At 49.8% G+C, this 27,519-nt stretch overlaps 1 protein-coding gene across 6 annotated transcripts in view; it reads right to left on the minus strand.

Moving 5' to 3' along the window:
• Positions 1 to 27,519, minus strand: part of IQSEC1 (IQ motif and Sec7 domain ArfGEF 1) — a 381,158-nt gene that overhangs the window by 253,391 nt on the left and 100,248 nt on the right. For all 6 annotated transcript variants that reach the window (XM_036911503.2, XM_036911501.2, XM_036911509.2 and 3 more), the window contains exon 2: positions 1,444 to 1,473. In XM_036911503.2, coding sequence (XP_036767398.1) covers positions 1,444 to 1,473 — 30 coding nt within the window. The remainder of the gene's footprint in view (positions 1 to 1,443; positions 1,474 to 27,519) is intronic.

Consider the following 27,519-nt stretch of genomic DNA (forward strand, 5'->3'; position numbering starts at 1 on the left):
TATGGTCCAAGCTCCACAACAGCACAGGACACACTTGGAGGCAGCTCACAGCCACTCCTGTCCGAGGGACCATTCTGATAGCGGTGAGCATCTCCTGCCGTTGCTTATTTATGCAAACGTTTTTAAGCAAGAATACATGTTCTCCTATCTGACCTTTCTTACCCAAAATGAAATGTGAGATGCATGCTGTCCTGCACCCTGCTTTGTTCAGGGACCAAACACCCATTTGCTTAATAATCAAAGAAGGGGCTTCTTCTCCACTGGCATGCAGACGTCTGCTCTCACAGGGGTGCAGTGGTTGCAGCTCTACCTTGGGGGGCATTTGTGGACACTGGGCTGCCCCACAGTGCCCAGCTGGCCTCCTCCTTTATCTCCTGCCATGGCTGCTCCATCTCCCAGGGCATCTCCTCCTGCCGGCTCAGGCTGGAAGTGACCCGGCCCTTGCCCTGTCCCTCGCCCTTGGATAACACCCTGTTCAGTCCCCCTTGGGAGTGCTCTGCGTCCTGCCAGGACCCCACCCCTCCCACTCTGTCTCCCTGGCTCGGGACCACGGCTACCAGCCATGTGTCCCGGGCTAAGCCAAAGCCGAGTGCTCTGGGTACAGAACCGAGTCCCCGGGACTGCACGCAGCACCTTCATCTCCACCTCTCACTGGGAAGGCTGCCTGGAGGACCTCACCCCAGCCTGAAACTCCCAGCTCCAGGCCTGGAATGAGTGTCTTGTCTCCCCAGCCTGGTCACGATAAGACACAAGCCAGCCCAAGGCCTGGAGTCCCATCTGCTGCCAGCTGTGGCTCCTGGGGCGCTTGAATTACTTCCTCGCCTCTCCTCCCCGCTCCCCACCAGTCCATCACCTCCCATCACCCGCGGTCTTCTTGGTTCCTCGGCTCAAGCCTTGAGACTTGCTGGGTCCCAGCCCCTGGGCTGAAGCACTAGTGCCCGGGCATTCTGGCTCCCGCCGGCCCCTCCCCATGGTCCAGTTCATGCCCCCAGTTGGAATTCCAGCCCACGCCCACCCTCTGCTGGAGAAAAACTGCGGTCTGCTCCATGTGCCGTGGAGACGCGCCTTCAGGGCCCGTCCATCAGGCAGACATCCCAGAGACTCACCCCGCCCCCCCACCTGCCCCAGGGGCTGTGTGAACTGAGCTTCTGGTGCTAGGTGGATCACAGCCCAGGCAAACCAGACATCACCGCCACCAAGTCTGGTGACCTCCACAGAGGTCGCTCCAGAACCAGGAAAGCCTGTGCAGCGCACCGGCGCTCTCAGCCCAGGACAGCCAAGCCCGCAGATGGAGCACCGCCAAGGGCCTTGGGCGGCAGGCCCGGACCAAGAGCAGTGAGGGTCAGGGCGCAGGACCGTCAGAGAGAAAGCAAAGCACATGGTTTCATCGAAGGCGCCCGCTCCCAAGACACAGACGCTCAGAGAAGCCGAGGACACACATACCTGACACCCCGGGAGATTTCTCCTTCAGACCTGCAACAAGAGAGAACACGCATTTAGAACGACGTGTGATGCGGGGACCCAGGAGGCCCCCAGCTACCCTGACATCCTTTTTCCAGCCTCAGCAGATGGGCCCTGCCCTCAGGATTTCATGTAGCTTATTTCCACCTGGAACTCTGCCCAGAAACCCACCTCCTCCTGAAAGCTTTAGGGCTAATTTCCCACACCCTTCCATGCCCATCACCTTGACTGTAACTGAATATCCCAGGAGTTGGGGAGCAACCCGTTAGTGGGGAGCTGTGGTTTCCAAATTCTGCACCCTGGGCCCTGTGAGGCAGCAGCTGAATGAGCAAGTGGCTGGCCTCACTGCACCCCTACTGGGTATTTCCAGCGTATTTCCCCACTGCCAGCTCGATGTGCAAGCACCCAGAAATCAATTACACTGCTTTACAAAGGACACAAGCCTGAATGTCAAGAAACTGGACAATTAGATCGCATCATGCACACTTGAACTTCGTGGAGACTGTGAAAGGCGCAGCACCCACTGACAGTGACACCTTCCCGCTCTGTCAGCCACGGGAAAGGGCTCTGGGCCCACCCTTCCCGCAGCCCAGGGCTACGGCTGTGGCCGGGCTTCCTGCGTCTGCAGGAGCAAAGGGCTGCGAGCAGGCACATACAGGGATCTAACCCCTGGACACCCCAAACTGGATTTTATTGCCAGAGAGCTAAAGAAGTAAAACACACTTAACCCAAAGTCAGATGACTTTTCTTTTGGCTAATTGCCTTTTCAGTCCTTTTGCAGACCAGCTGCATGGCCCCATCAGTACTAAAGCCCAGGTACGGCTTCTCCCTGTGAATCCACCTTACTGATCTTAGGACACCAGCCTGGGTCCCTTCCTTGTGTCAGCTGTGTCAGTGACAGATGTGTGCCAGGCTGTCTTTCAAACAGTTTAATGGTCTGGCGCGGGGCAGTTTCTCTAAGATGCTATAAAGGATCTTAAACACCAGTAGTTGTGGGCAGTCTGAAAGCCTCTGGCTGGCCACGGTTTTCGCCGCAGCTACACAAAGCCTCCCAGGACCACAGGACACTTCCTGTCTCACCATGGGGGTAAAAGGGGAAGTAATACCAGTGACGAGGATGGGAGACCCTTCTTGCTCGGCCTGTGCTCCCAGCCCTGGGCTGGACCGCGATGCATGTGACCGACGATGCTCCCAGCAAGCTGGCAGGTCCGCGTGCTCCCACTGCACCGAGCCTCCTGGAGGCTGCACGACCAGCCAGGGCCCAGGTGCATTCGGAACCCAGATTTGCCAACCCGACCCACACCATCCATTTCCTGCTACACCACACTCTTGCCATGACCTCCACAGCCAGAGAGCAAACCAGACTCCCTCTGCCGTGTTAGAAGTCGGGAGAGAGGTTACATGGGGCGGGGTCCCAGGGGCTGACAGGCGCTGCCAATGCTTGCCCTCTGATCTGGGTACTGGCTGCCCAGCGGCAATATCTGCGACTTACAACAAATACATGTTTGGTCGTTCCGATGACCATGATATATTTCTCATGTATATTTGCTATTTCCCCACAGCTCCTGGCTCATGGCTCCCCAGAAACTTGGAATTTCCTGAGCACTAAGAGCATCCTTTGTCATGATATTTGATCTCTTGTCCTCCATTTCCAGAACCGCTTCAGAGCCATAGAAGTGAAATGGGTGTCTTATTCCTTCCAAGCGCCTCCCCACCACAGCTGGGGTTTATGTTAATGAGGCAACTTTTGGAAACCCCCTAAGGATGAGGGGCTGGTTGTTTCCCAGGGGCCCAGCTATGACGAGAGGGGTGGAAGCTCCAGTCTCCAGAGAGGGAGGGAGGCTGGACGTTGAACCAGTCACCGAGGATCAATGACTAATGATTTAATCAGTGGTGCCTGTGTGTGTGTGTGACGAAGCCACCATAAAACCCCAAAGGATGGGGTTCAGAGAGCTTCAGGGTTGGGGAACACAGATTTGGGGAGAATGGCGCTCCCAGGGAGGGCGTGGAAGGTCTGGGCTTCGCCCTATGCTTCTCTCCCATCTGCCTCTTCCCGATCACATCCTTTTATAATTAACCCATAATAGAGTGAGTCAGCTGGCTTCCTGAGTTCTGTGAGCCACCCTAGCAAATTAATCAAACCCAAGCAGGGGGTCATGGGAACCTCTGATTTATAGCCTGTTGTTCAAAAGTACAGGTGACAACCTAAGCTTGTGATTGGTGTCTGAAGTGGGGACAGTCTTGTGGGACTGTGCCCTTAACCTGTGGGAGCAGACATGATCTCCGGGTAGTGTCAGAATCGAGTTGAACCGTAGGCCACCCAGCTGGGATGGTTGCTTGGTGGCGTGGCAGCCACCCCGACACACATGTGCACGTACACACACACACACACACACACACACATACACCAGAATTGCGTACAAGCATCTTCACCGGGTGAGCCCACGATGTGAAAACTCACCCTGCCACACACACAGGACACAAGCACCCTTCAGTCTGAAACAGCTCATTCCAATTTCACACCTCCTGTGGGCTCCAGCCCTGTGGTCAAGGTTGTGCTGTCTTGGGGAAAGAGAAGTCAGTATGTGCTTTGAGGGCAAAAAGATACGTAGCCTCAGAAGCAATGCCAAGCAATGCTACCGAGAAAGTGGCACATTTACTGCAGCACGTGGCCAGGACAGGTCCAGGTCTGTGTGGTCACCAGGGCCCCGGAGGTGGGGAAATGGGGAGATGTTGACCAAAGGGCAAACAGTTGTCATTACAAGCAAGTCTAAAGACCTAAAGGACAGTGGGATGACTACGGTTCATAATACTGCATGGTAGGCTGGAAATGTGTGAAAAATAGATTTCAACATAAATTTGCACCATAAAAAAAACAGTGTGGGTAGATGGACATACTAATTAGCTTGGCTGTAGTGATCACTGCACTATGGATATGAACAGCAAAATACGTTAAATATATCATTTAAAAAAAAGATGAGGTCTGGGGCATGAGCTACCAGCAACTGAACTCAGATGCTGTGACTCCCACCATGGCAGACACGAACCCCTGCCAGGTTCAGGCCTACCCTTCCCAAGGACTGGCACCTTCTGCTTTCTCGCTCTTGGAAAACAGCCACCGAGCTTGGAGGAAGCCCATACAGTGCCACAGAGGAGGACAGAGGCCCCTGACCACCAGCCCCAGCTGAGCTCCCCACTGCCAGCCATCGCCACAGGGCCCCTGCTGAGGTCCCAGGCAGCAGAGGGTTGTCCCCGGGTCCTGCCTAAACTGTGAAACCCCGAGGAAATACATGATGGTTGCTGCTTCAAACACGAGGTTTCAGGGGCTTGTAAATAGTGGGAAACCGGAGCACTGCCCCAGCTCTGCCTCAGGGCATGCCAGCTCCTCGTGTTCCCGTCACCCCGGCTGTGCTCTGAACATCTGCGTCCTCGCAGAGTCACAGGCTGAAGTCCTGACCCCCAAGGGGGGCTGTCCTGGAGATGGGGCCTGGGAGGAGCTGCTGAAGATTAGAGGAGGCCCTAAGGGAACCCTCCCAAGAGGAGCAGACGCCAGAGCCCGCTCTCTCCACCATGTGAAGATGCAGTGAGGGTGGCCGCCCTGTGCCAGGGAGCGAGGCTTCACCACAAACTGCCCCGGCTGGCCTTTGATCTGGGCCTCGCAGCCTCCAGAACTGCGAGACAATGAACCTCTGTTTCAGCTGCTCTCTCCGTGCACTTTGTTACAGCAGCCGGGGCTGGCTCATCATTCTGCCCAGGACTCAAGGCCACTGCACACACCCTTCCTCCTGCCTGGAGTGCTTCGTGCAGTTAGCACTTCCTGAGCATTGGTCACTCGCGGGGACTGTGTCACTCACTCTGGGGCGTTTTGACTGACAGATAAAATTATCTCAAGATGATATATAAAATTAACCAACTTCTGCCAACTCAGCCAGGCCCCCCACCCCATGCATCCCTCTCAAAGCGGCCCACCCCGCCTCTGTCCCCTAAGCAGGAGCCAGCCTACTGTCTTTGAATAATGGTTTGATTAATATGCTTCCTGCTTCCCTGGCTCATCACAGGGCCTGGCACATGCAAGTGCTCCCTGTTAGGAAGGCGCTGGCATCAGCAGGAAGGTGGGAGTTCTGCTCCCAGGCACCAACACCAGTGAATGTGCACCTTGGCCTCTCACCCTGGGGAAAGCCAGCCGCCCTGCGCTGTGAGCAGGGGACAGGCCCAGGTGGTGAGGACCACAGGCCATCAGCCACCAGCCACACGAGTGAGCTTACAGGTAGATTTCCCAGCCCCTCAGATGACACCACCTCGACCATGATCTCGTGAGATCCCAGAGTCAGAACCGCCCAGCTCCACCGTCCCTGGGTTCCGGGCCCACAGAGGCCCAGGCAATAAATGTTTGCTGCTGTAAGCTGCTAACACTGGGGGCGTTTCTTACGCAGCAGTAGATAGCCAACACATGACTCTGCAGCACCTCTCCATGACACCACCCCACTGGGTAGCCTTCTCTCAGTGCCACTTGCAGTGGTCTTAGTTATGTCTGTTTACTGTCTCTGTCTTCCTCTTTATGAGGAGAACTCCATTCAGACAAAGGATTTGTTGGGTTCCCTTCAGGGTGTCCAGGGCTGAGACACTGCAGGGGCTCCTAGCAAGTGGCTGAGGTGTAGTGACAGCAGTGCCAGGAGCTCCAGCATTCTGGGACATTCTGTGTCCGAGAAGCCAGCACCCACCAGGGAACAAGAACAGACCCCAAGTCAGAACTTCCTGATCCCAGCCCCGGCTTCACCCCCCGCTGCCTGCCAAGCCACCTCAGAATGTCACTCAACTTCTCTGAGCTCAGTTTCTTCCTCTGTGGATTGGGGAGGACAGCGACAATTAGCCCCCAAGTGTGCCATAAGGAGGTAAGGCATGTGCCTGGACAGAGTGGCTGATCCCTAAAGCTGCTTCTCTCACCACCTGCCTGCAGGTGAACTATGGACCATGAACTCCCTGCCGCTAGGCCGCTGGGCAGCTGCTTGTGGGCAGGCCTACAGTGCAGAAGCGAAGGGTGACTTCAATAGCAGATGCTACACCTCCACACTGCGGCAAGCAGCATGGTGCCGAGCACCAAACAGGCTCCAGGGGCATGTGCGCTGGCTGAAACCTCATGCACTAGCAGCAGCAGACAGCAGGGCATTTGTGAAACCAAGGGTGGCATATTCAGAGGATACCCTTTAACCCCACGGCATGTCAGGGCCAGACCTAGGGCAGAAGGAAACAGCAAATGACGTAAGCAGAAGAGGCAGAGAGGAGGGGCGGTCACAGGGCGGAGGAGGCCTGTGTGCACATGGTCAGGCATAAGCACGGGCACGGCAGTGGGTGTCCGGGAGTGTCCTGGAGCCCTCTCCTGCCAGTGAGGACGAGAACCAGGAACAGGACGACTATCCAAATGTGAGGTCACAGAAGCAGCCACCCAGCTATTCACCCACTGCCTGGGGACTGCCCCCAACATGTCTTTCAGAGCCAGGATGACGCTTTACGTGTGCTCACACTTAGGTCATGGCTGCTCCAGACTAAGAAGCATAGAGAGGTAAGGATTCTGGCACAAGGAGTTTATTTGGAGGTGAGGCAAGAGGAAGAGAAGGCAGCTAAGCATGACTGCTATTAAGCTTCCCACCATGATGGGCAACAGGACCTGGGTCACCAGAGAGGCCTGGGAACCAGTGCAGAGCAGTCAGTGCTCTCCCACCCAGGGTATGCCCGGTGAAGTCTGCTCTCAGGGGACCGGGTGTCTCTACACCTGCCACACAGGTGGCCAGGGGTTCTCCAACAACAAGGACAGTCCACAGAGCGAGAAGTGCTGGCGCTTGGCAGTGAGGTCGATATGCACTGAGGCAGCTAGGGTGAGGGGCTCTGACAGCCAGGTGCTCCCTGGACCAGGGGGGAGCCTCCTGCTGTCCCGGTTACAGCACAATGGATAACTGAGCCTTCATGTGGCCTTCAGAAGGTCAAGGGTGCAAGTGGTCGTTTCTGCCACTCTTGTTTCGATTCTGTAGTGGATCTTGCAGACTGACTCATTCCATGTGTGTGTCAACACCCTCCTCCCATGCCTTGCTGTACATTAGTCTCTGAAGAAAAGGAATATACATTTCCCAGCCAGGGTTTTGCAGGTGGCCTCAGCTCCTCTGCACAGATGCCAGCCAGAGATGTGGAAGGTGGAAGTGAGGAACACAGCGCCATGGAGAGTTGGGGCCCCTGGCTGGCTCTCCCCAGCAGCAGGTTCCAGTGTCTGGACCTGAGCATCACAGGCAGTGGAGTTTCCATGGCAACAGTCTCCAGTGGGGTCAGGTGCCTGTCCATCCCATATTCCCCCTGCGATGGGCCCCCTGTAGTCCTGGAATCTCAGCCCTAACACCCAGGAATAAATCTCCCTTCACACAAACCACAAAAAGTGGATTCTGTCATTTGCAACTAATCACTCTGACTGGTACAAATTCGGATTCTGAAATCACCTCTATTGTTTTCCTTGTGTGAAAGACATACAGAAAAGCTTAAGAAACACAAGTAAAAATCATCTATAATCCCACCACCTGGAGGTAATCGCTGTACTATTCCTGCATGTTTATTTCCAGGCTTTGTTTGCTATTTTTTTTATACAGTCAAAATGAACAGTTTATATTATTCTATGGCAGCTTCACTCGGTGACTGGACTATAATATGTTCCAGGGGCCTTGTCCCCAGGGAGCCTTGTCAGCAACCTAGACCAAATTGGGTTCCTCTCCATCTTTTTTCAAACCACCTTACTGAGATGTGATTGCCATAAAAAAAAAACTGTGTGCATTTGATGTACACAATTTACTGACATTGGAGATATACATATACATCTGTGAAACCATCACTACAAACACACCTTAAGCCCATCCATCGCCTCTGAAAGTTACCTCCACCCTCTTTATCATTCTTGTTTGTGGTAAGAACACTTAACATAAGATCTACACTTTTAAGAAGAACAAATGAGGCCCAAAGTCAGTAGAAGGAGGGACATAATGAAGATTAGAGCAGAAATAAATAAAATCAAGAAGAATAAACCAATAGAAAGAATCAATGAAAGCAGGAGCTGGTTCTTCAAGAAAATAAATAAAATAGATAAACCCCTAGCCAGCCTTATCAAGAAAAAAAGAGTCTACACACATAAACAGAATCAGAAATGAGAAAGGAAAAATCACTACAGACATCACAGAAATACAAAGAATTATGAGAGAATACTACGAAAAATTGTATGCTAACAAACTGGATAACCTAGAAGAAATAGAAAACTTTCTAGAAAAATACAACCTTCTAAAGCTGACCCAGGAAGAGACAGAAGATCTGAATAGACCAATTACCAGCAATGCAATTTAAGTGGTAATCAAAAAACTACCTAAGAACAAAACCCCTGGGTCAGATGGCTTCACTGCTGAATTTTATCAAACATTTAGTGAAGACCTAATATGCATCCTCCTTAAAATTCTCCAAAAAGTAGAAGAGGAGGGAATACTTCCAAACTCATTCTACGAGGCCAACATCACTCTAATACCAAAACCAGACAAAGACACCACAAGAAAAGGAAAGTACAGACCAATATCCCTGATGACATAGATGCAAAAATACCCAACAAAATATTAGCAAACCAAATTCAAAAATACATCAAAAACATCATCCATCATGATCAAGTAGTATTTATGCCACGGATACAAGGATGGTACAACATTCGAAAATCCATCAACATCATCCACCACATCAACAAAAAGAAGGACAACAAAACCACATGATCATCTCCTTAGATGCTGAAAAAGCATTTGACAAAATTCAACATCCATTTTGATAAAAACTCTCTACAAAATGGGTATAGAGAGCAAGTACCTCAACATAATAAAGGCCATATATGATAAACTCACAGCCAACATCATATTTAATAGCAAAAAGCTGAAAGCCTTTCCTTTAAGATTGGGAACAAGACAAGGATGCCCACTCTCCCCACTTTTATTCAACATAGTACTAGAGTTCCTAGCCACGGCAACCAGACAACACAAAGAAATAAAAGGCATCCAGATTGGCAAGGAAGAAATTAAACTGTGTCTGTTCGTAGATGACATGATACTGTACATAAAAAATCCTAAAGACTCCACTCCAAAACTACAAGATCTAATATCTGAATTCAGCAAAGTTGCAGGATATAAAATTAATACACAGAAATCTGTGGCATTCCTATACACTAACAATGAACTAACAGAAAGAGAAATCAGGAAAACAATTCCATTCACAGTTGCATCAAAAAGAATAAAATACCTAGGAATAAACCTAACCAGGGAGGTGAAAGACCTACACCCTAAAAACTACAAGACACTCATGAGAGAAATCAAAGAAGGTAACAATGAATGGAAACACATCCCGTGCTCATGAATAGGAAGAATTAATATTGTCAAAATGGCCATCCTGCCTAAAGAAATCTACAGATTCAATGCAATCCCTATCAAAATACCAACAACATTCTTCAACAAACTAGAGCAAATAGTTCTAAAATTCATATGGAACCACAAAAGACCTGAATAGCCAAAGCAATCCTGAGAAGGAAGAATAAAGTGGGGGTGATTATGCTCCCTGACTTCAAGCTCTTCAAGACAATTTGTTACTGGCACAAGAACAGACCCATTGACCAATGGAACAGACTACAGAGCCCAGATAAAAACCCAAGCAAATACAGTCAACTAATATATGATAAAGGAGCCATGGACATACAGTGGCAAAATGACAGCCTCTTCAACAACTGGTGTTGACAAAACTGGACAGCTACATGCAAGAGAATGAAACTGGATTTTTGTCTAACCCCATTCACAAAAGTGAACTCAAAATAGATCAAAGACCTGAATATAAGTCATGAAACTGTGAAATTAAACATCGGCAAAAATCTCTTGAATACAAACACGAGCAACTTTTTCCTGAATGCATCTCCTCAGGCAAGGGAAACAAAATAAAAAATGAACAAATGGGAATACATCAAGCTAAAAAGCTTCTGTACAGCAAAGGACACCATCAGCAGAACAAAAAGGCATCCTACAGTATGGGAGAATATATTTTTAAATGACAAATCCGACAAGGGGTTAACATCCAAAATACATAAAGAACTCACATGCCTCAACACCCAAAAAGCAAATAACCCTATTAAAAAATGGGTGGAGGATATGAACAGACAATTCTCCAAAGAAGAAATTCAGATGGCCAACAGGCACATGAAAAGATGCTCCACATATCTAATTACCAGAGAAATGCAAATTAAAACCACAATGAGATATCACTGCTCACCAGTTAGGATGGCCAACATAGAAAAGACTAGGAACAACAAATGCTGGCAAGGATGCAGAGAAAGGGGAGCCCTCCTACACTGCCAGTGGGAATGCAAACTAGTTCAACCATTGTAGAAAGCAGTATGGAGGTACCTCAAAAAACTAAAAATAGAAATACCATTTGACCCAGAAATACTACTCCTAGGAATTTACCCAAAGAAAACAACTTTTCAGATTCAAAAATACATATGCACCCCTACGTTTATTGCAGCACTATTTACAACAGCCAAGATAAAGAAGCAACCTAAGTGTTCATCGGTAGATGAATGGATAAAGAAGTGGTACATATACACAATGGAATATTATTCAGCTATAAGCAACAAATCCTACCATTTGCAGCAACATGGATGGAGCTGGAGGGTATTATGCTCAGTGAAATAAGTCAGGCAGAGAAAGATAAGTATCAAATGATTTCCCTCATTTGTGGAGTATAACAATGAAGCAAAACTGAAGGAATGAAATAGCAGCAGACTCACAGACTCCAAGAAGGGACTAGTGGTTACCAAAGGGGAGGGGTGGGGGAGGGTAGGTGGGGAGGGAGGGAGAAGGGGATTGTGGGTTATCATGATTGTTGCACATGGTGTGTGTGGGGTCACGGGGAAGACAGTATAGCTCAGAGAAGACAAATAGGGACTCTGTGGCATCTTACTATGCTGATGGACAGTGACTGTAATGGGGTTTGGGGGGGACTTGATAATAACGGTGAATGTAATAACCACATTGTTTTTCTTGTGAAACCTTCATAAGAGTGTATATCAATGATACCTTTATAAAAAAAAGATCTACCCTTTTAGCAACTTTTAGCAAAGTTTTAAGTATATAATACAGCATTAACTGTGGGCACTATGCCATGAAGATGTCTAGCACTTACCTTGCATAACTGAAGCTTTGTGCCCTTTGACCCCATGCTCCCCCAGTTTCTGGAAACCACCATTCTCCTTTTTCCTTCTATGAGTTTGAGTATTTGAGATTCCTCATGTAAGTGATATTATGTGGTATTTGTCTTTCTGTGTCTGATCTATTTCATGTAGCATACTGTCCTCTAGCTTTATCCATCTTGTTGCAAATAGCAGGATTTCCTTCTTTGTTGGGGCTGAATAATATTCCATTGCATGTGTATATTCTGCATTTTCTTCATCCTTCATCAGATGCGCATATAGATTGCTTCTGCGTCTTGGCTCTTGTGAACAGGGCTGCAGTGAACTCAGGAGTACAGGTATCACTTAGAGATCCTGATTTCAATTCCTTTGGGTATATAATCCCAAAGCCAGTTGCTGGATCATATGGTAGCTCTATCTCTATTTTTTCTGTCTGGCTTTGGTGTCCGGAAAATGCAGGCTTCGTAGAATGAGTCTGGAAGCATTCCTTCTATTTTTTGATAAAGTTAAGGAATATTGGTGTTAATCCTTTAAATGTTTGGTCGAATTCATTTGTGAAGACATCTGACTGATAGAAATTTGTTGGGAGGTGTTTGGTTACTGATTCGATCTCCTTGTTTATTATCAGGCTGGTCAAGCTTTCTATTTCTCCTTGATTGTACCTTGGTAGGGTGTATGTTTCTAAGAAATTATCTATCTCTTCTAAGTTATCCAGTTTATTGGCATGTAATTGTTCATAATAGTTCCTTATGATATATTTTTTTATTACTTTGGCATCTGTTATGTCTTCTCTTTCATTTATGATTTTATTTGAGTCTTCTCTTTTTTCTCTAGTCTAAGAGTTTATCACTTTGATATTAAAAAAAAAACATTCTTATTTTCATCTACGTTTCCTATTGTTTTTCTATCTTTTATTTCATTTATTTCTGCTCTGATCTTTACTATTTCTTTCCTTCTGCTAACTTTGGGCTTAGTTTGTTCTTCTTTTTCTAGCTCCCTAAAGTTGGATGGTTTATTTGAAATTTTTTGTATTTTCTCTTTAGGTGTTTTTTGGTATTTCTTAGTACTGCTTTTGCTACATAAGTTTTGGATATTGTATTTTCATTTGTCTCAAAATATTTTCTAATTCCCTTTCAGTTTCTTCTTTAATCCAGTGGTTGTTCAAGAGTTGTTTAATATCCATGTATTTGTGAATTTTCTTTCCTTCTGTTATTGATTTCTAGTTTCCTTCCACTGTAATCAGAAAAGGTATTTGGGATGATTTCACTCTTCTTAAATTTGTTAAGACTTGTTTTATGACTCAGCATGGGATCTATCCACTCCTCTCACTCCCTCCTGGATTTCATGCCTTCTCTGAATTCCACAGAGCCATGTTAAGTGCCAAGAGTCAGCACCCCTTTTCCATAGGGCAGTGCACCAAGACAACAGGTGCAAGTTCCATTTCTGTCTCTCCCTCTTAGAGGAGTAGTCATGAGGTTGGGTACCTTCTCTCAATCCTGCAGAGTCAAGTTCATTTCTGAGATCCTTCCTGGCTGCTAAGAGCTGGGTGTCATTCATAGGAGCATGCAGGGCACCATCTGTGGGGGATTGTGCTTTTGGGGTTACACATGCCACTTGCTATGATCCTTTGCCCTTGTCTTTGTTCTTAGCTCCCTCGCATGATCTAGCAATGCTGATTTCCTCAGTATTCTGGGTACATCAAGGTAAACGGGGCTTTGGGACATTGCCCCAGAAGGCTGGGGAGCTGGACCCTGACTTGTTCTCTTTCTCCTGCAGAAGCAGCGGGATGGGGAATCTCCCTCGGCTCTAAGGGTTTTAGCCTGGGGGAGGAGTACTGTAAGCAAAGTGAAACATTTTCCTCCCCTTTGCAGTGAGGCTGGTCTTGCATTTTGTGATCTCCTAGGTTGCTAGAACCTTTCAGCTAGAATCCAAAGTTCTCACAAAAGTAATTTTGTCTGCAGATGGTTGTCAAATCAGGGTTTCTCAGGGGGAGATGAGGGCTGGGACCTCCTATTCTGCATCTTACTGATGACAGTACTGTCTCCATCCACTCTTGTAACTTTGCCCTTAGGAAAAAAAATAAACTTTACCCCTAGCCTCTGAGGCTGGAGGGGCCTGGCTCTGCCCCTTCCAGCCTCTGACCTCCTCCTGGCTCACCCTGCCCCAGCAGTACACCTTCCATCACCTCCCTCACAGCCAAGCTCCACAACGCCAGCATCTTGCTAAATTCTGTTCCCTATGCCTGGAAGATTTTTTTCCTGGATGTTCATTTTGCTGGCCCCCTCTCATCTTTTGGACTTCACTTTAAATGCCAGCTCTGGGACAGACTTTCCCTGTTTTCTCCATCTAAACAGTCCTTCCCAATCCACACATGATCCTCTTCTTTCTGTGTGCTTATCACAGTCTGAAATCCTCTCATGTGTTCACTCGCTTATCGTGTGTCTTCCCCAGCAGTATGTCAGCTCCAAGGGGCCGGGCACTGTGTCTGTCTTGTTTATCACTATACTCCCTGCCCATTCCCTGCAAATTTCTTTTAAAGTAACATTTCAAAAAGTAACACAACAGTCAATATAATGTGCTATACTTGACTTCGCCTTTTCCTATTTATGAATATGTAGCAGTTTCTGATTATAAATAATACTATAGTGAACATCTTTATGTATAATATTCTTCACCTCTGCCTCTTGTGAGTTTACTAAGCAACAGCCTCAAAAATAGAAATACTGGCTCCATCAAAGAACATGAATATTTTTAAGATGCCCTTACACATGACCACACTGCCTTCCTGAAAGTGGAACTGCAGTCCTAACACCCCCCCGCTGCCCCTGAATGTGAGGGCTGAGAGATGAGAGAACAGCCAAGCCTAGCCTGGCAGCACATGAATCATCTGGGGATCTGATTGAAACCCAGGTTCCCATATAGGTCTGGAAGGGGGTGCTGCCCTTCTCACTGCCAGGAGAATCCCTCCAGAGGCCCCTGTCCTTACGTCTTCCTTCCTGCTCCTTCCTGACAGTGTCTGGGTTCCATGCCGACACAGTCCCTGGGCACCTGTGCCTCTGCCTAGCCCCCCGCCCCCAGGCCAGCAGCCCCAGCAGGGACGCCTGTGCTTGTCTGCGCATGGCTTGCCTCAGGCCCTGTCTCCACTCGGCTCGCCATTCCAGGCTCCTTGACACTCGATGCTATGTGTGGTTCTTAGGGGGTTTGAGTTGGCGTTTCCACTAGGTGTGCGGTGAGCTTACCCACTTCCTATCCAGGATGCTCCCCTGCCCTGGGTGGGGTAGTGGACAGCTGCGACTGTTTCTCCTGCCTGCCCTCTTCCTTATCTTAGGCCAACAGTACCTCTTTTTTACTTAAGACTCCCCACCCCATCCTTTCCTAGTCCATGTGACCTGGGGGAAGTTAACCCTCTATAATACCAGAATCAAAAGGTGAATACATAACCTAGATCTTGCCAAACAGGAGATTTCATCCCCTGTGTTTCAGTAACCAGTTCAAGGAGGGACATGTGACCTGGACCCAGCAAACCCACACCAGGACTTAACAACAAAACATTGTGAGTGAGAAGCTCTCTCCCACTTCAGAGGGGCCACCAGGGCTACTACCTGCAGTTAACTGACCAGAGAGTGAGGCCAACATGGAAAGGTCAGCTAAAGTAATTCCTGGTAACATACATTGAGGCTCTGGATCAAGCCAGACCTAATGCAGGCATGATCTGGATGGGGGTGGGCCACAGTGGAGCTAGGACCAGGGCCTTGAAAGCACACACTAGCTTCACTTATGCTCACTCTGTGTGCCCAACACAAACTAAGGAGGGAAGAGGACTCCAGAAAGAGAAGCCCCAAGACTGCATGTGCCCACACATGCATGTGGGCACACTCCATTCAGGCCAGAATAGTGTAGGTCATGGTGGGAGACGGGAAGACTTGCAGCCAACACAGAGGGGGCCACTCCAGTCAAACGGGAGGGTCTTCCACGTTATTGGCATCTTCATATGATATGCAATTAGCTTTGAAACAAGAATAAAAATAAGAGACACATCAGGCAGCTATTAAGGAACTTGTGGGTGAGTCAAAACAGCACTTACGTGTGGCACAGCAGCCTCTTTCGAGTCTTTAAAAGGCCGTGTGCCATGCATACCGCCCTAAGGAGGAAATCGTCATTGTCAGTCACTCTCCTGCGCTTGCACAGGGCCTTCCAAGGCAACATCTCTGGGGGCCATGGAGGAGAGGTGGCCTGGTCAAGGTCACACCGCCCATGGGGCAGAGTGGACACAGGATGAAGGGTTTTTTATTGAAGCCCTGGGTTTGACTCACCACCAGAGGCAGTTTTCCAGGGAAGCTACAAAGGCAGAAACCACTGGGCTTTTGCTTGTACGGCCCCTTCTTACTTCGGAAGGGTCATTCTGGGGTTTTTCTTAAAAAGCACCACCTGAAAATAGAAAGTTCTATGCTTTAGGCCCCACAAGGTGCGGATCAACTTCACCCCAACCTGCCTGAGGCTGTTTCCCTCTTCCTCCGTTGCCTTTCAAAAACCCCAAACCTAAGGGCACTGTCCTAACACTTGAAGTAGGTACAGGAAGGCCTCCACATCCAGACTGTCTCTGCTCCTCCTCATTTGCAGTTTCTTCCCTTTTACTGATGATTTAGATACTCACTATGCAAATGACATCTTTGGAGACCCATTCTGTGAAATGCTTACAGGACTTTTCTAAGAGCTTCATCATCTCAGAACTGAAGCAATTGTGCCCCTCCCTGGGCCAGTGCTCCGGTCCAGTCTACAGAAAGGAAGAAGTCCCCCAACCATCCACCCAGTGGTCCATCTCCTGGCCTCAGGGGCCCCTGTCACCTTCTTCCTAACCTGTCAGGCCTGAAGGGGGTCTGGAGTCACAGTTGCAGGCTCCTGACTCAGTTTCCATCGAGACACCCCCTCCCTGCCCCTCAGGCCTTCTTGGACTTTCAGGGGCACCCCAGTCACAAGACTAAAGAGACAAGACACACCTGCCCCTTTACCCCAGTGCAGTGGAGCCCCCAAAGCTAGCAGCATGAGACAAGAGCATGGGAGCTCTCCAGGGGCTGGCACCCTGCTCACAACTACCTTAGGGCTCCTTACCTTTGTAAAAAAAAAAGAAAGAAGCCCAAATGGAGTCATTTGCCCCACAACTGAATTACAGTTTCAACCTGTTCCAGGAATGTGACCTTTTAACAGCCAATCAGGAATTTCCTGGCCAGCACCATGGAGGTACTCTGTCACACGGGCCTTCTCCATGCCCCCAAAGAAGAGGATAATCTGCATGAAAAAGTCCCTACTCTTTCCCCCAGGACGGTGACCTTGCCTGAAACCATCCTCTCTTTTCCTCTGCTAGAACTTCTCACCCACCCTCCTTCCTATAAAAACCTTCCATTTTGCTCAGCTCCTCAGAGCGTCTCCCTGCTTGCTAGATGCGATGCTGCCTGATGCATGAACTGCTTAATAAAGCCAATTAGACCTACAAATTTACTCAGTTGCATTTTGTTTTTTAACACCTTCCTTCCCAGAACAGATGATTCTCAGACCCCATGCCCCCAGAATTAAAGGGGACCTGTTAATCTTGGAGTTGCATGATAGATGTTAACAATTTTACAGAGCTGCTTGTAAATTAAGGTTAATAGTAATAATATATAATAACAGCAATTATTATTAGAACAACTAACATTCATTCATCACTTACCATAGTCCAAGCCCTACTCTAATCACTTTACATGTACTGACTCATTTAATCCTCACTGCGCCCTGGGAGGAAGGTAGTACCTTGATTTCATTTAACTTCTCTATTCTCTGTGGCTTCTTTGTTTTAATTGCAAAAGGAATATACTCTCGTCAGAGCAAATCAAGTAGTACAGAGGCGTGTAAAGAGCAAGTTCACGGTCTCCCCTACACCTGCCTCCCCTGCACCTGCCAATCTCCCCCTCTCCAGCCCTGCTCCATTTCCAATCCCCTGGTGTAACCAAGGAAGCAGTTTCACGTATAGTCTGTCCTTATGCTAAAATGTGCGAGCCCATATTAGAAGGCTCCCTTGGAATTATCCTCCCCATTCTGTGGATAAGGCAAATGCCACTCAGAGAGGTTAAGTGGCTTGCTGAAGGTCACACAGCAGGTAAGTGGAGGAGCTGGCACTTACTTGATCCCCAAGTTTAATGGCAAGGCCTGTGACCTTATCCACTAGCCTCCACTGGCCGTACAAACCCTATCAGCCTTGAACAAAAGGAGAAATAATCATCATACCTATAGAGAATAGCAGTGCACACTGAGTACTGATCATGGTAGCACTGCAGATACCTCATGCACATCCATCTAGACCTCCCCAAAGCCTTGTAAGGGGGTCCTATTATTTGTCCAGCCTGTCCCCCATTTCACACACAAAAGGACTGAGGCTTCGTGAGGGGAAGCCACTGGCCCAGGTCACACAGCTATAAGCAGTGACAGAACCGGAGGCGAGACTCAAGCCCTCCGACTATAGTCAGCCCAGGAAGGAAGCTGTGCTGGGAAAAGGCAGAGTTTGATCTTGCATCAATGGGCAGGATGGCCACTGTCTCCATCTTAAACTCACATGGACTTCTTACAGTGCTTAAAACCAGCCTCAAGGCCTTTGCACAGGCAGACCCTCCCCTACTCTCACCCCTAGCATGGCCTAGCTAATGCCTGCTCCTCCTCTCAGCTTCCCCAGCGATGAGCCATGAGGTAAATTCCAGCACTCGCCAATGCATTCCTGAAACCTGACAGGGCAGCTGGGGCACAGCACACATGGGATGAACATGTGCCCATGAGTGTGAATAGTGTTTAGTGAATTATGTATTCCTTCAGTGGAAAGGCTGTGCCAGGCTAAGAGGTGCCGTGTGTGAAGGACGGAGGGAAGGCTGCAATGCGGGAGGGCCATGGCTCACAGGCCTGGACCCCACAGAGGCACAGGCGGCAACGGGTTGGGCACATGGCAGGGTAGAAGGCAGGGCCAACCAGGATGGACGTCAATGGAAGGCAAAAGGAACCAGGACGGACAGCAAGCGCTTGTCCTGAGTCCAGAGCCAGACTTTGCAATTCCAAACGACCGCAGACTCCTCAGGAGCAGAACCTGAGGCCTGGAGGAGGAAGCTGCTCCCTGCCACCAGTGTGTCGACGGCAAGACCCAATGCTGGATGTTTGCTGGGGCTGCCCGGCAGGGCTGACTCTTGGGCTCCATAGGCAGTGCGGTGCTGGGCGTGGACACAGGAGTTCTGGAACCCAACCACCCCTCCCTGCTGTGCAACATTAGGCAAATCCTACCCACTCTGGGTCTCGACTTACGTATCTGTAAAAACCAGAGAAAGAGGTTTTTTGGAATAAGGCATAAATGAAAAGCAAATCTCTGTTTCTGGGTTTGACACAAGATAGGAGTAAAATAAATATTTTTGAACAAACACATAGATGAATGAATGAGTGGCCACCCTGTTCCCTCCTTCCACATCATTATGGCTTTGTGGTTTCCAGAAGCCGGAGGCAGCGGGCACTCGGGCCAGTGTGTGTGCCACCCGGTCAGCTCCAGTGGTAACAAGCCCAGAAGGTTTCCTCCTGTAAATGCTCAATCATAACAGATGTTCTGGCGACACAATCGATACATCCTGGATGGGGCTGAAGGCAGCCAGCTGGAACTTCAGGAATGGTCCAATCAAAGGCACCTGCCCTCTTTAAATGCTTCTGTTGTCCCCTTGGCGAGAATTATAAACTCTTTGGACAGATGATTTCCAGAAAGGGAGGATGGATTCAGAATAAGAATCACAGATCCAAACAGGCTCACCAAATCTTGAGCAAGTGTTAGATCTTCAACTGATCTAATCATCTCTCCTCAGGGGCTTGGGGATCCCCCCTGGGCACTGAGGGGGGCTGGTGGACAGGTCCTTGTCAGTGAGATCTGGAATTCTGGAAGCTTCCTTCCCCTAAGGCATTTTCTTACTCACCGAAATTAATCCTGCCCAGAGTTAATTATCTCACCTGCCTGAAAAAGGAGACTTGGTGAGGTCTCAGGTGATGGGGGTGGAGGGAGACCAGGGTGCACCCAGTGGAGACCCCCAGCTGTGGGGCCCCCCTGTCCTGGCAAAGCTGCCGCAGGACAGAGGGGCAGGTGGAGTCGGGGTCCCCAAGGGAAGTGACAACCCCACTGGGGTAGGCAGAGACAGTGGCTCTCCAGCACAAAACCTGTTGAAGGACTACAGGTTGCCACCTAGAGATCCCTGTCCCTGGAGGTATGCAAGAGTCTGGGCTGGTGGAGAGGGCGGGCAGAATTAGACAGGGACTGGACTGCCTCCAGGGTCCTTCTGGCCACCAGGAGCTGCCAGGCTGCTAAGACCTGACTATCCTCTGCGCCCCCGCCCCCGCCCCTGTAATACTAATATTTTAAAAGCAAGTCCAGAAAACTCCCACTCGCCAGTTAGTGGTACTCAGCTGAGAGGGGCCTGTGTCCTGTAGGCAAACTGGCTTCACACCACACGTGCTTCTGTTCGTGCACGCCTGTCATTTCACAGGAGGTATTCACACAGCCTGGCTTGGTGCCTGGTCCTGGGATGGAACTCAGAGAGCTGCCTGCTCAGGGCTCAGTGTATGTGTGGCTGTCAGAGGGGACAAAGGAGGGGCCAAGCATCCCAGGCTGGAGGGTCAGCAGAGGCAATCAGAGGGGCTCCTGGGAGGACACCCAAGTACAAACACCTCCTGGATAGGAGCACAAAACATGTCCTCACTCCTCCAGAGCTCAGGGTGGCATGCAAGGACCCCCAGATGCCTGCAGGCATGAAGAGTTGCTGCTCATCCCCATCGCTCATTTGCAGGATGCCCCACACAGAAGTTACATCTATGGATGCATCCTTCCTGCCCAAATTACATTTTGGAAAAAGAAATGTTTTGATGCTTTCTTCTTCCCTCCTTCCCTAGCTAAGTCCTCTGAGGACAGCAAGGGTCTCAGCCTCTAGCGTGCCAAGAAGGGTGGCAGCTGGGGAGCAGTTGCAGCCACAGCCAGGAGGCGCTAGAGAAGGGCTGAGCACACAGTAGGTCTGTCTTCCATAAGCAGTTGTTACATAAAGGAAAGAGGTAAGAATAGCAGTATAGCATGTGGGACGTGGTGCTGAGAAAGGATGGCCAGGCAATAGGGAGCCACAGCAGACTCTTGAGCAGAGGAGTGACAGGATAAAAATGGTGTTCCCCAAAGAGTAGTGTAGCCACCTAGCAGTGGTGTACAAAGTAGACTACGATAGGAGGGAAAATAGCAAAAATCATAATGACTAGCATTTACCAAGAGTGGGAGAAGTAACAGGTATGTTCTGAGCTCTTTATATCAGGACTTCATTCCTTCCTCACACAATAATGCTGTGAGGCAGTGGCTGGTAATGCCCCCTTTGGACAGATGAGCCAGGTGACCTGCCCGAAGTCACACTGCTGGGATGTGGTGGCCCCGGTTCCAAGCCTGGGCGGGCTGCTCTGGGGCCAGTGCACCAACCAGTCTCGCGTGCTCTGCTCTTTCCCAGCCTCGCATCTCCGGGGAAGTTCCTCAGCATACCAGACCTCGGTCTCCCCATCTATAAACTGGGAGTGGTAAGTGGCTATCTCTCAGGGTGGTTGTTGCTGACCCCGAAGACTACATATGATCTTTCCACTGTACTGCAGGCAAAGACTGCCCTTGGAGAAATCCTCACATGCCTCACTATTTTCAGGAGGGAGGAAAAAAACCTCAAGTGACTTCCTTGAAAGGCCACTTCTAACCTAACTGTCTGGCATTTTGAGGTTTCCCACCCACCCCCAAGAAAGATCTGGAAGGAATTACCTACTGTTGACAAATTTGGGAAACTTCCAAGGACTTTAGGATTCACCTTATGTTTCAGTTCTGAGTCGGTCACCTTGAAACAAAATCCAATACTCTCTTCAGATGGGCATGCTGTTAGGAATTTTTAATGTATTTCAGCCACGCTGAGTGTGTGAGGAAGAGGGTGGAGGCTCTGGCACCTGACTCCCCTCCCACTGGCACTGCTGAGCTGCTGACCCTCCGTGGCCCCTGGATCCCTGCTGTGGGGCGCATCAGGCCCTCCAGCCTCCCAGAGCCTGCAGCTCCTGCATCCCACCATCCCGTGCCACCTGCAGGAAGCAGGTGCAACTCAGCTCCCAAGTCAGCCCCTGTGTCTCAGGCCCTGGGGACCTGAAACAGAGCAGCTTCACCCAGCTGGTCAGGAGGACAGTTTACTTTGCCCAGATCCATCAGAGGAAACACCATCTATGGCAGTTACAGCCTTATGAAGTATATTTCTTAAATAATAAGACATGAAAGTTGAAATGACTCCTTGATCCATGGACTACAGAACGGATGCTGTGTTAGCAGGCAGGAAGCCCCCGTTATCTCATTGTCCATCTCCATGAGAGCTCTTGGGTCACCAGGTGCTCTGTCAGTGAGCAGGAACATTTTGAAAGGAATCTTTTTTCGGGCAGCAGATCTCAACAATGGGCTTGAAGTATTCAGTGAACCATATTGCCAACAGATGGGCTGTCATCCAGGCTGCGCTGTTCCATTCACAGAGCTCAGGCAGAGCAGATTTAGCAGTTCTTAAGGGTCCTAGGACTTACAGAATGGTACATGAGCTTCACTTCCTCATCCTCTGTGCGTTCACTGGAGCAGCACCTTTCATTTCCTTCAAGGACTTTCCTTTGCACCCACACCTTGGCCAACCGTGCACGAGGCCTGGCTTTCGACCTGTCTCAGCTTTTGCCCTGCCTCCCTCACTGAGCTTAACTATTAAGCTTCTGACTTAAAAGTGAGAGACACACGAGTCTTCCTTTCTACTTGAGCACTTAAGGCCACTGTAGGGTTATTAACGGGCCTAATTTCACATTGTGTCTCAGGGACTGGGGAGGCCGGAGGAGCGGCTGCGAGCTGGGGAACGCAGGTTGGTGGAGCAGTCAGAGCTCACACAGCATTTATTAAGTTTTCCATCTTATATGTGTATAGTTCGTGGTGCCCCCAGTGACAATAATAAGAGCAAATCACTGATCACAGATCACCATAACAGATGAAATAATAATGAAAATGTTTGAAATATTGCAATTATTACCAAAATGTGACACAGAGGCACGAAGCGAGCAAATGCTGCTGGAACAATGGAGCCGATGGACGTGCTCGACACAGGGTTGCCACAAACCTCAGTTGATAGAAACAGTCTGCTAAGTGCAATCAAATGAGATGTACCTGTACATGGTCGGCCCCAAGGCTCTCCCAAAGTTGAAGCCAGCATGTGCCCAGAGTCCTCACGCCCGCTTGGGCATCTGGCAGACGTGTCAAACACCCGGCCAAGGCTCAGCCCTTCCCAGCCTTCCACCTCAGCTGGGAGGCCATCCACCTTCACAGATGCTCAGGCCGGACGCCTGGGCCAGTGCCCGTCCCTCCCTGCCTCTCGCCCTCAGCTCCACCAGCCAATCCTGGGCTCCACCTTCAAAATCGCCTGGCATGTGCTCCTCCCTCGCCCATCCACAGCCCCACGGGGGCCGAAGTGCCACCAGCCCTCCACCGTACTGGCTGTGGTCACTCACCCTGCCTTCACCCCTGGTCTGTGGTCCACATGCAGCCGGACAAACCCCCAGACGTGTCAGGTCACATCCGTCCTCTGGTCCACACCGGCTGCGCCCCCCCCCTCCCACTGAGGCAAAGCCAGGCCTGCAGGGCGCCCTCTCTTCCTGCCCCCACTCTCCCTGCTCTTGCTGGTCTCTCCTTCTAGAAGGCTCTTTCCAGTGTCCACATGGCGCCCTCACCTCCTTCAGGTCTCTGCTCAAATGTCACCTTCTCTGTGAGGCTCTCCCTGACCCCCCCTCTCAGCACACTGAGCCCTGGGCAGTCTTGGTCTGTCTGCATGCAACACATGCCCTCCAACCCTCTGTGAGCCCCCAGGCACTGGCCAGAATACCAGGGTTTTCATCCAGGCTCTGCCACTTACTAGCTGTGGCTCCTTACTGACTGACTCTACGAGAGGCACTTAGCTGCTCTGTGTCTCCATCGCCTCCTGCACTCTCGGTTGCTGTGGAAATTAATTGAGTTAATACACACACTGGGAATACAGCAGGGGTCCCATTAGCTATTATCAGATTCACTACTACATGCTACTGGTCAAGGGCTCTGACCAGTGGTCAAGAATCTGGGCTCTAGCCCACCTTTGCCCCCACTCTGTGTGTAACCTTGGGCAAATCCTTTTCTTTATATGCCAGCTGCTAAAGACGGGGATTGGCCAAGAAGTGGTCTGAGTCCCTGGGGTGGTTTTAAAACATGTGCACAGAATGCTTGACATTCCCTTTTTTTCAAAAGGTGGAGCTGAATTTCTCCTTTGTTTGGACATCGGCTGGACTTAGTGACCTGGTTCCTACAGACAGAGCATGGCAGCAGTGAGGATGGGAGATCACCAGCCACGACAGCCACTGCCGCACCACGTTGCTCTCTGGGACTGCTCACGCTGGGGGAAGCCAGCCGCCATGCCGTGAGGACACTCAAGCAGCCCAGGGAGAGCTGGGTGTGGGGAGGGCTGAGGCCTCCTGCCACCAGCCACGTGGGTGACCAGCTTCGAGGCAAATCCTCCCACCCCATCCCGGTGTCCCACTGATACAGCCTTCCCAGTCTACCCCCGTGACACCTGGACTATAGTTCAAGGAGCCTCTCGGCCCAGCCACCTCAGAAACTATGAGCATAGGAAATGTTTATTAAGGCTTTAAGCCACTCAGTTTGGATAGTGTGTAATGCGGTGATAGACCACAGTACAGCCCCTCCCCCGCTGACACTCCAGGCCCTGGTGAGAGCCCCCTTCCTCCACCCCAGTCCTGGCCTGAGACCTGGGCGCCTCTTCCCCAGGCCACTTTGTGAGGTCAGCTGGAGCAACTGAAAGCCATTAGCGGGGCTCCCTCTGACCAGCCTATAAAGCAGCAGGAAAAAAAATTCTAAATACAGCTTTTAGGTTCTCATCCCTGAAGCAAGACCCAGACAGGCATGAGGTCCTGGGGTGGGTCCTGAGCGGCAGGGAGCACCTCCCAGCAGGCTGTGTGAAACCCTCTGCTGTCGGGAGACACCAGGAAACAAGGGGAGATGAAGCCAAACCAAAGTATACAAGGAGGCTGACCTGGGACAGACTGGAAACACAGACCTTCCTGCCTGGAACAGTGAAAACTCATGTATCTAGACCTTTTAAAATGCATCACTGAGCTAGCACAAAATTCAGGAAATAGATGAGATGAAAACAAATCAACTGATGCCTTGATAAAATGTGTTCTAGTCACATGATGGAATATTACTCGGCCATGAAAAGGAATGGAGAGCTGACCCACCCTATGACCTGGATGAGCCTTGAAAACACTGTGCTGAGTGGAAGAAGTCACTCACTATGGACCACATACTATGTGATTCCATTTACACGGAATGTCCAGCATAGACAAACCCACAGGCACGGAACATAGATCAGTGGTTGCCAGGGGCTGGGGGAAGGCTGGAATGGGTGATGACTGCTAATGGGTATAAAGTTTCTTTGTGGGGTGATGAAAATGTTTTGGAATTAAGTGGTGATGGCTGCACAATTCTGTGAAATATACTAAAAGTCACTAACTTGTACACTGTAAATGGGTGAATTTCATGGTGTGTGAATTTTATCTCAATAAAGCTGTCAGAACAACAGAACAGAACTGTGGTCCCTGCCAAGGAGGGTGCTGTAATGGAGGCTCTGCTCAGCAGGGACGCCAGGTGCTACACCTGCAGTGGCACAAGGCCAGCAGGCAGTGAGGAAATCTGCTGTGCCATCTCCACCCCAGTGGCGATCAGAGGGCAAAACAAAATCTCACCTGAGAACTCATAACAGCATGATGAGACAGGCCAAGGATGGCACAGAGCAGGGCTGGGAAGGACACCAGAAGTGGGCCCTTCCTCCTGTGAACCTATGGTTCAGGACATCAACAGCTTCATTTCCTGTGAAGGCATTAACCCTGACATACCCCAAGCCATGGGGGGCGATGCTGCAGAGTTTACCCATGAGGGACCGTCCCTCCCACTCCTCACCTCCCACCTGGGGAAGCTCTCTGGTCTTTATTGTGAATCTATCTGAGTGGCCCCTGGGTAATGTGAGACAGGCACCTGGCTGACAGCCTTTGAGTAGACAAAGGAGACGAGCATATTGCACTTGCCTGGACTGTCCGGAGCCGTCCCCTGCCAGCCCTTCTGCTGGTGGAGCAGCTGCTGTGCGCACGGCCAACCACACTGCCAGTCATGCTGTTGGCCGATCTGCGGTCCATACGACCAACCACACAACTGGCCATGCCATTGGCCTCAGGGCCTCCCACCAGGAGGAGACTGGGACCTTAATATGCTGCACAGTTGCTCCAGGACAAAACTGGCCAGCTGCCACCAGAGGGGACAGACACAACCCCCACAAGAAAAGAGGTAGCCTGCAACCTACTAGGGCTGGGGCTGATGGGATAAGACCACCACCACCACTTGCAGTGTGGCATTGCCTGGCCGCACTGAGATGTGTGTCCCTTGCGCATATGCTCCATGGGTCACAAGGCCCGGAGGACAGATGCTGAATGCCAGAGATCTATAAGATCCCCCAGGCCACCTGAGTCTTGGACCACCTCTCTGTCATGGACTCATTCATTTCTTCCTGTAAACAAACATCTGGGTGCCTACTATGTGACAGGTCCTGTGCTAGGTGCTGGAGCTGGACAGACACTACTCTCTGCTCTCAGGGAACTGGCATTCTGGGCATTGAGGTCACCAAGCAAATACAGAAAAGGGGAATTTCAGATTCTGGGAAGTGCTATGAAGTGGAGTGGAGGTGTGTGGTGGAGAGGGAGGGGTGGGCTCTTAGCTAGGGGACACCTCTCTCAGGATTTGAGTTGAGCTCTAAAAGATGATCTATGGAGGACCGCTCCAGGCAGAAGGTGACAGTCATGGAAAAACCAAATGGAGGTGAGTATGTTATCCACATGGGTACCAGGGGATAAACCCTTGAGGTAGAGGTCTGGGCTCTTGGATGTGGAACACAGAAGATCCACAAGCTCCGAGGGAGAATGAATGGTCAGTGAACACATGCGGAGATGTCCCACTTCACCAGCCATCAGGGCCACATGCATCACAACACGGTGAGATGCAGCTTGGTACCCACTAGATACAAAAATAAGAAGTGTAATCATTCCAAGTGTTGGCAAGGACTCGGAGAGACAAGGACTCTCACCACTGATGAGTGGGTTTAAATTGCAAAATAATGTAGTTGAAAAATCTCCTCTCTTATGACTAATTACACTCCCAGGAAGATGTTCAATGTAAACTTACCCTCAAGTGCACCAGGAATGTGCACAAGAATGTTCATGGCTGTGTCATTCAAAACAGCCTTGAAAGGGACACCAGTCATTGCCTATCAGTAGGAGAATGGATAAACAAACCATGGCAGTGGATGTAAGCTGCTGATAGCTATGTGAAGTAGCTATGGACACAGCTCAGTTACTTAATCAGGAACAAGAAATTAAAGTTCTAGAAGATAACATAGAGTAAAATATCTTTTAAAAAATAAAGTTAAGAAAGAAGACAAACCAGGACTTTTGGCTGCTGCTTATGATGGTGAGAGCTGGAAAGAGTGCTATTCTCACCCTTAAAAGAACAACAAAGGCAAGCCAGAAGATATGTTAATTCATAACTTTTTTAAGTTCATCACAGCTCAGGTGGCAAGCAATCAACAAACTCAAAATCTAAGAAAAGGCCAGCACCTCCCAAGAGAGAGGACATGAGCACTGGCTTACCTGAACTATTTGAAAATGCAATGGCT

This window comes from Manis pentadactyla, chromosome 1, assembly GCF_030020395.1.
Source record: "Manis pentadactyla isolate mManPen7 chromosome 1, mManPen7.hap1, whole genome shotgun sequence".
Taxonomy (NCBI): domain Eukaryota; kingdom Metazoa; phylum Chordata; class Mammalia; order Pholidota; family Manidae; genus Manis; species Manis pentadactyla.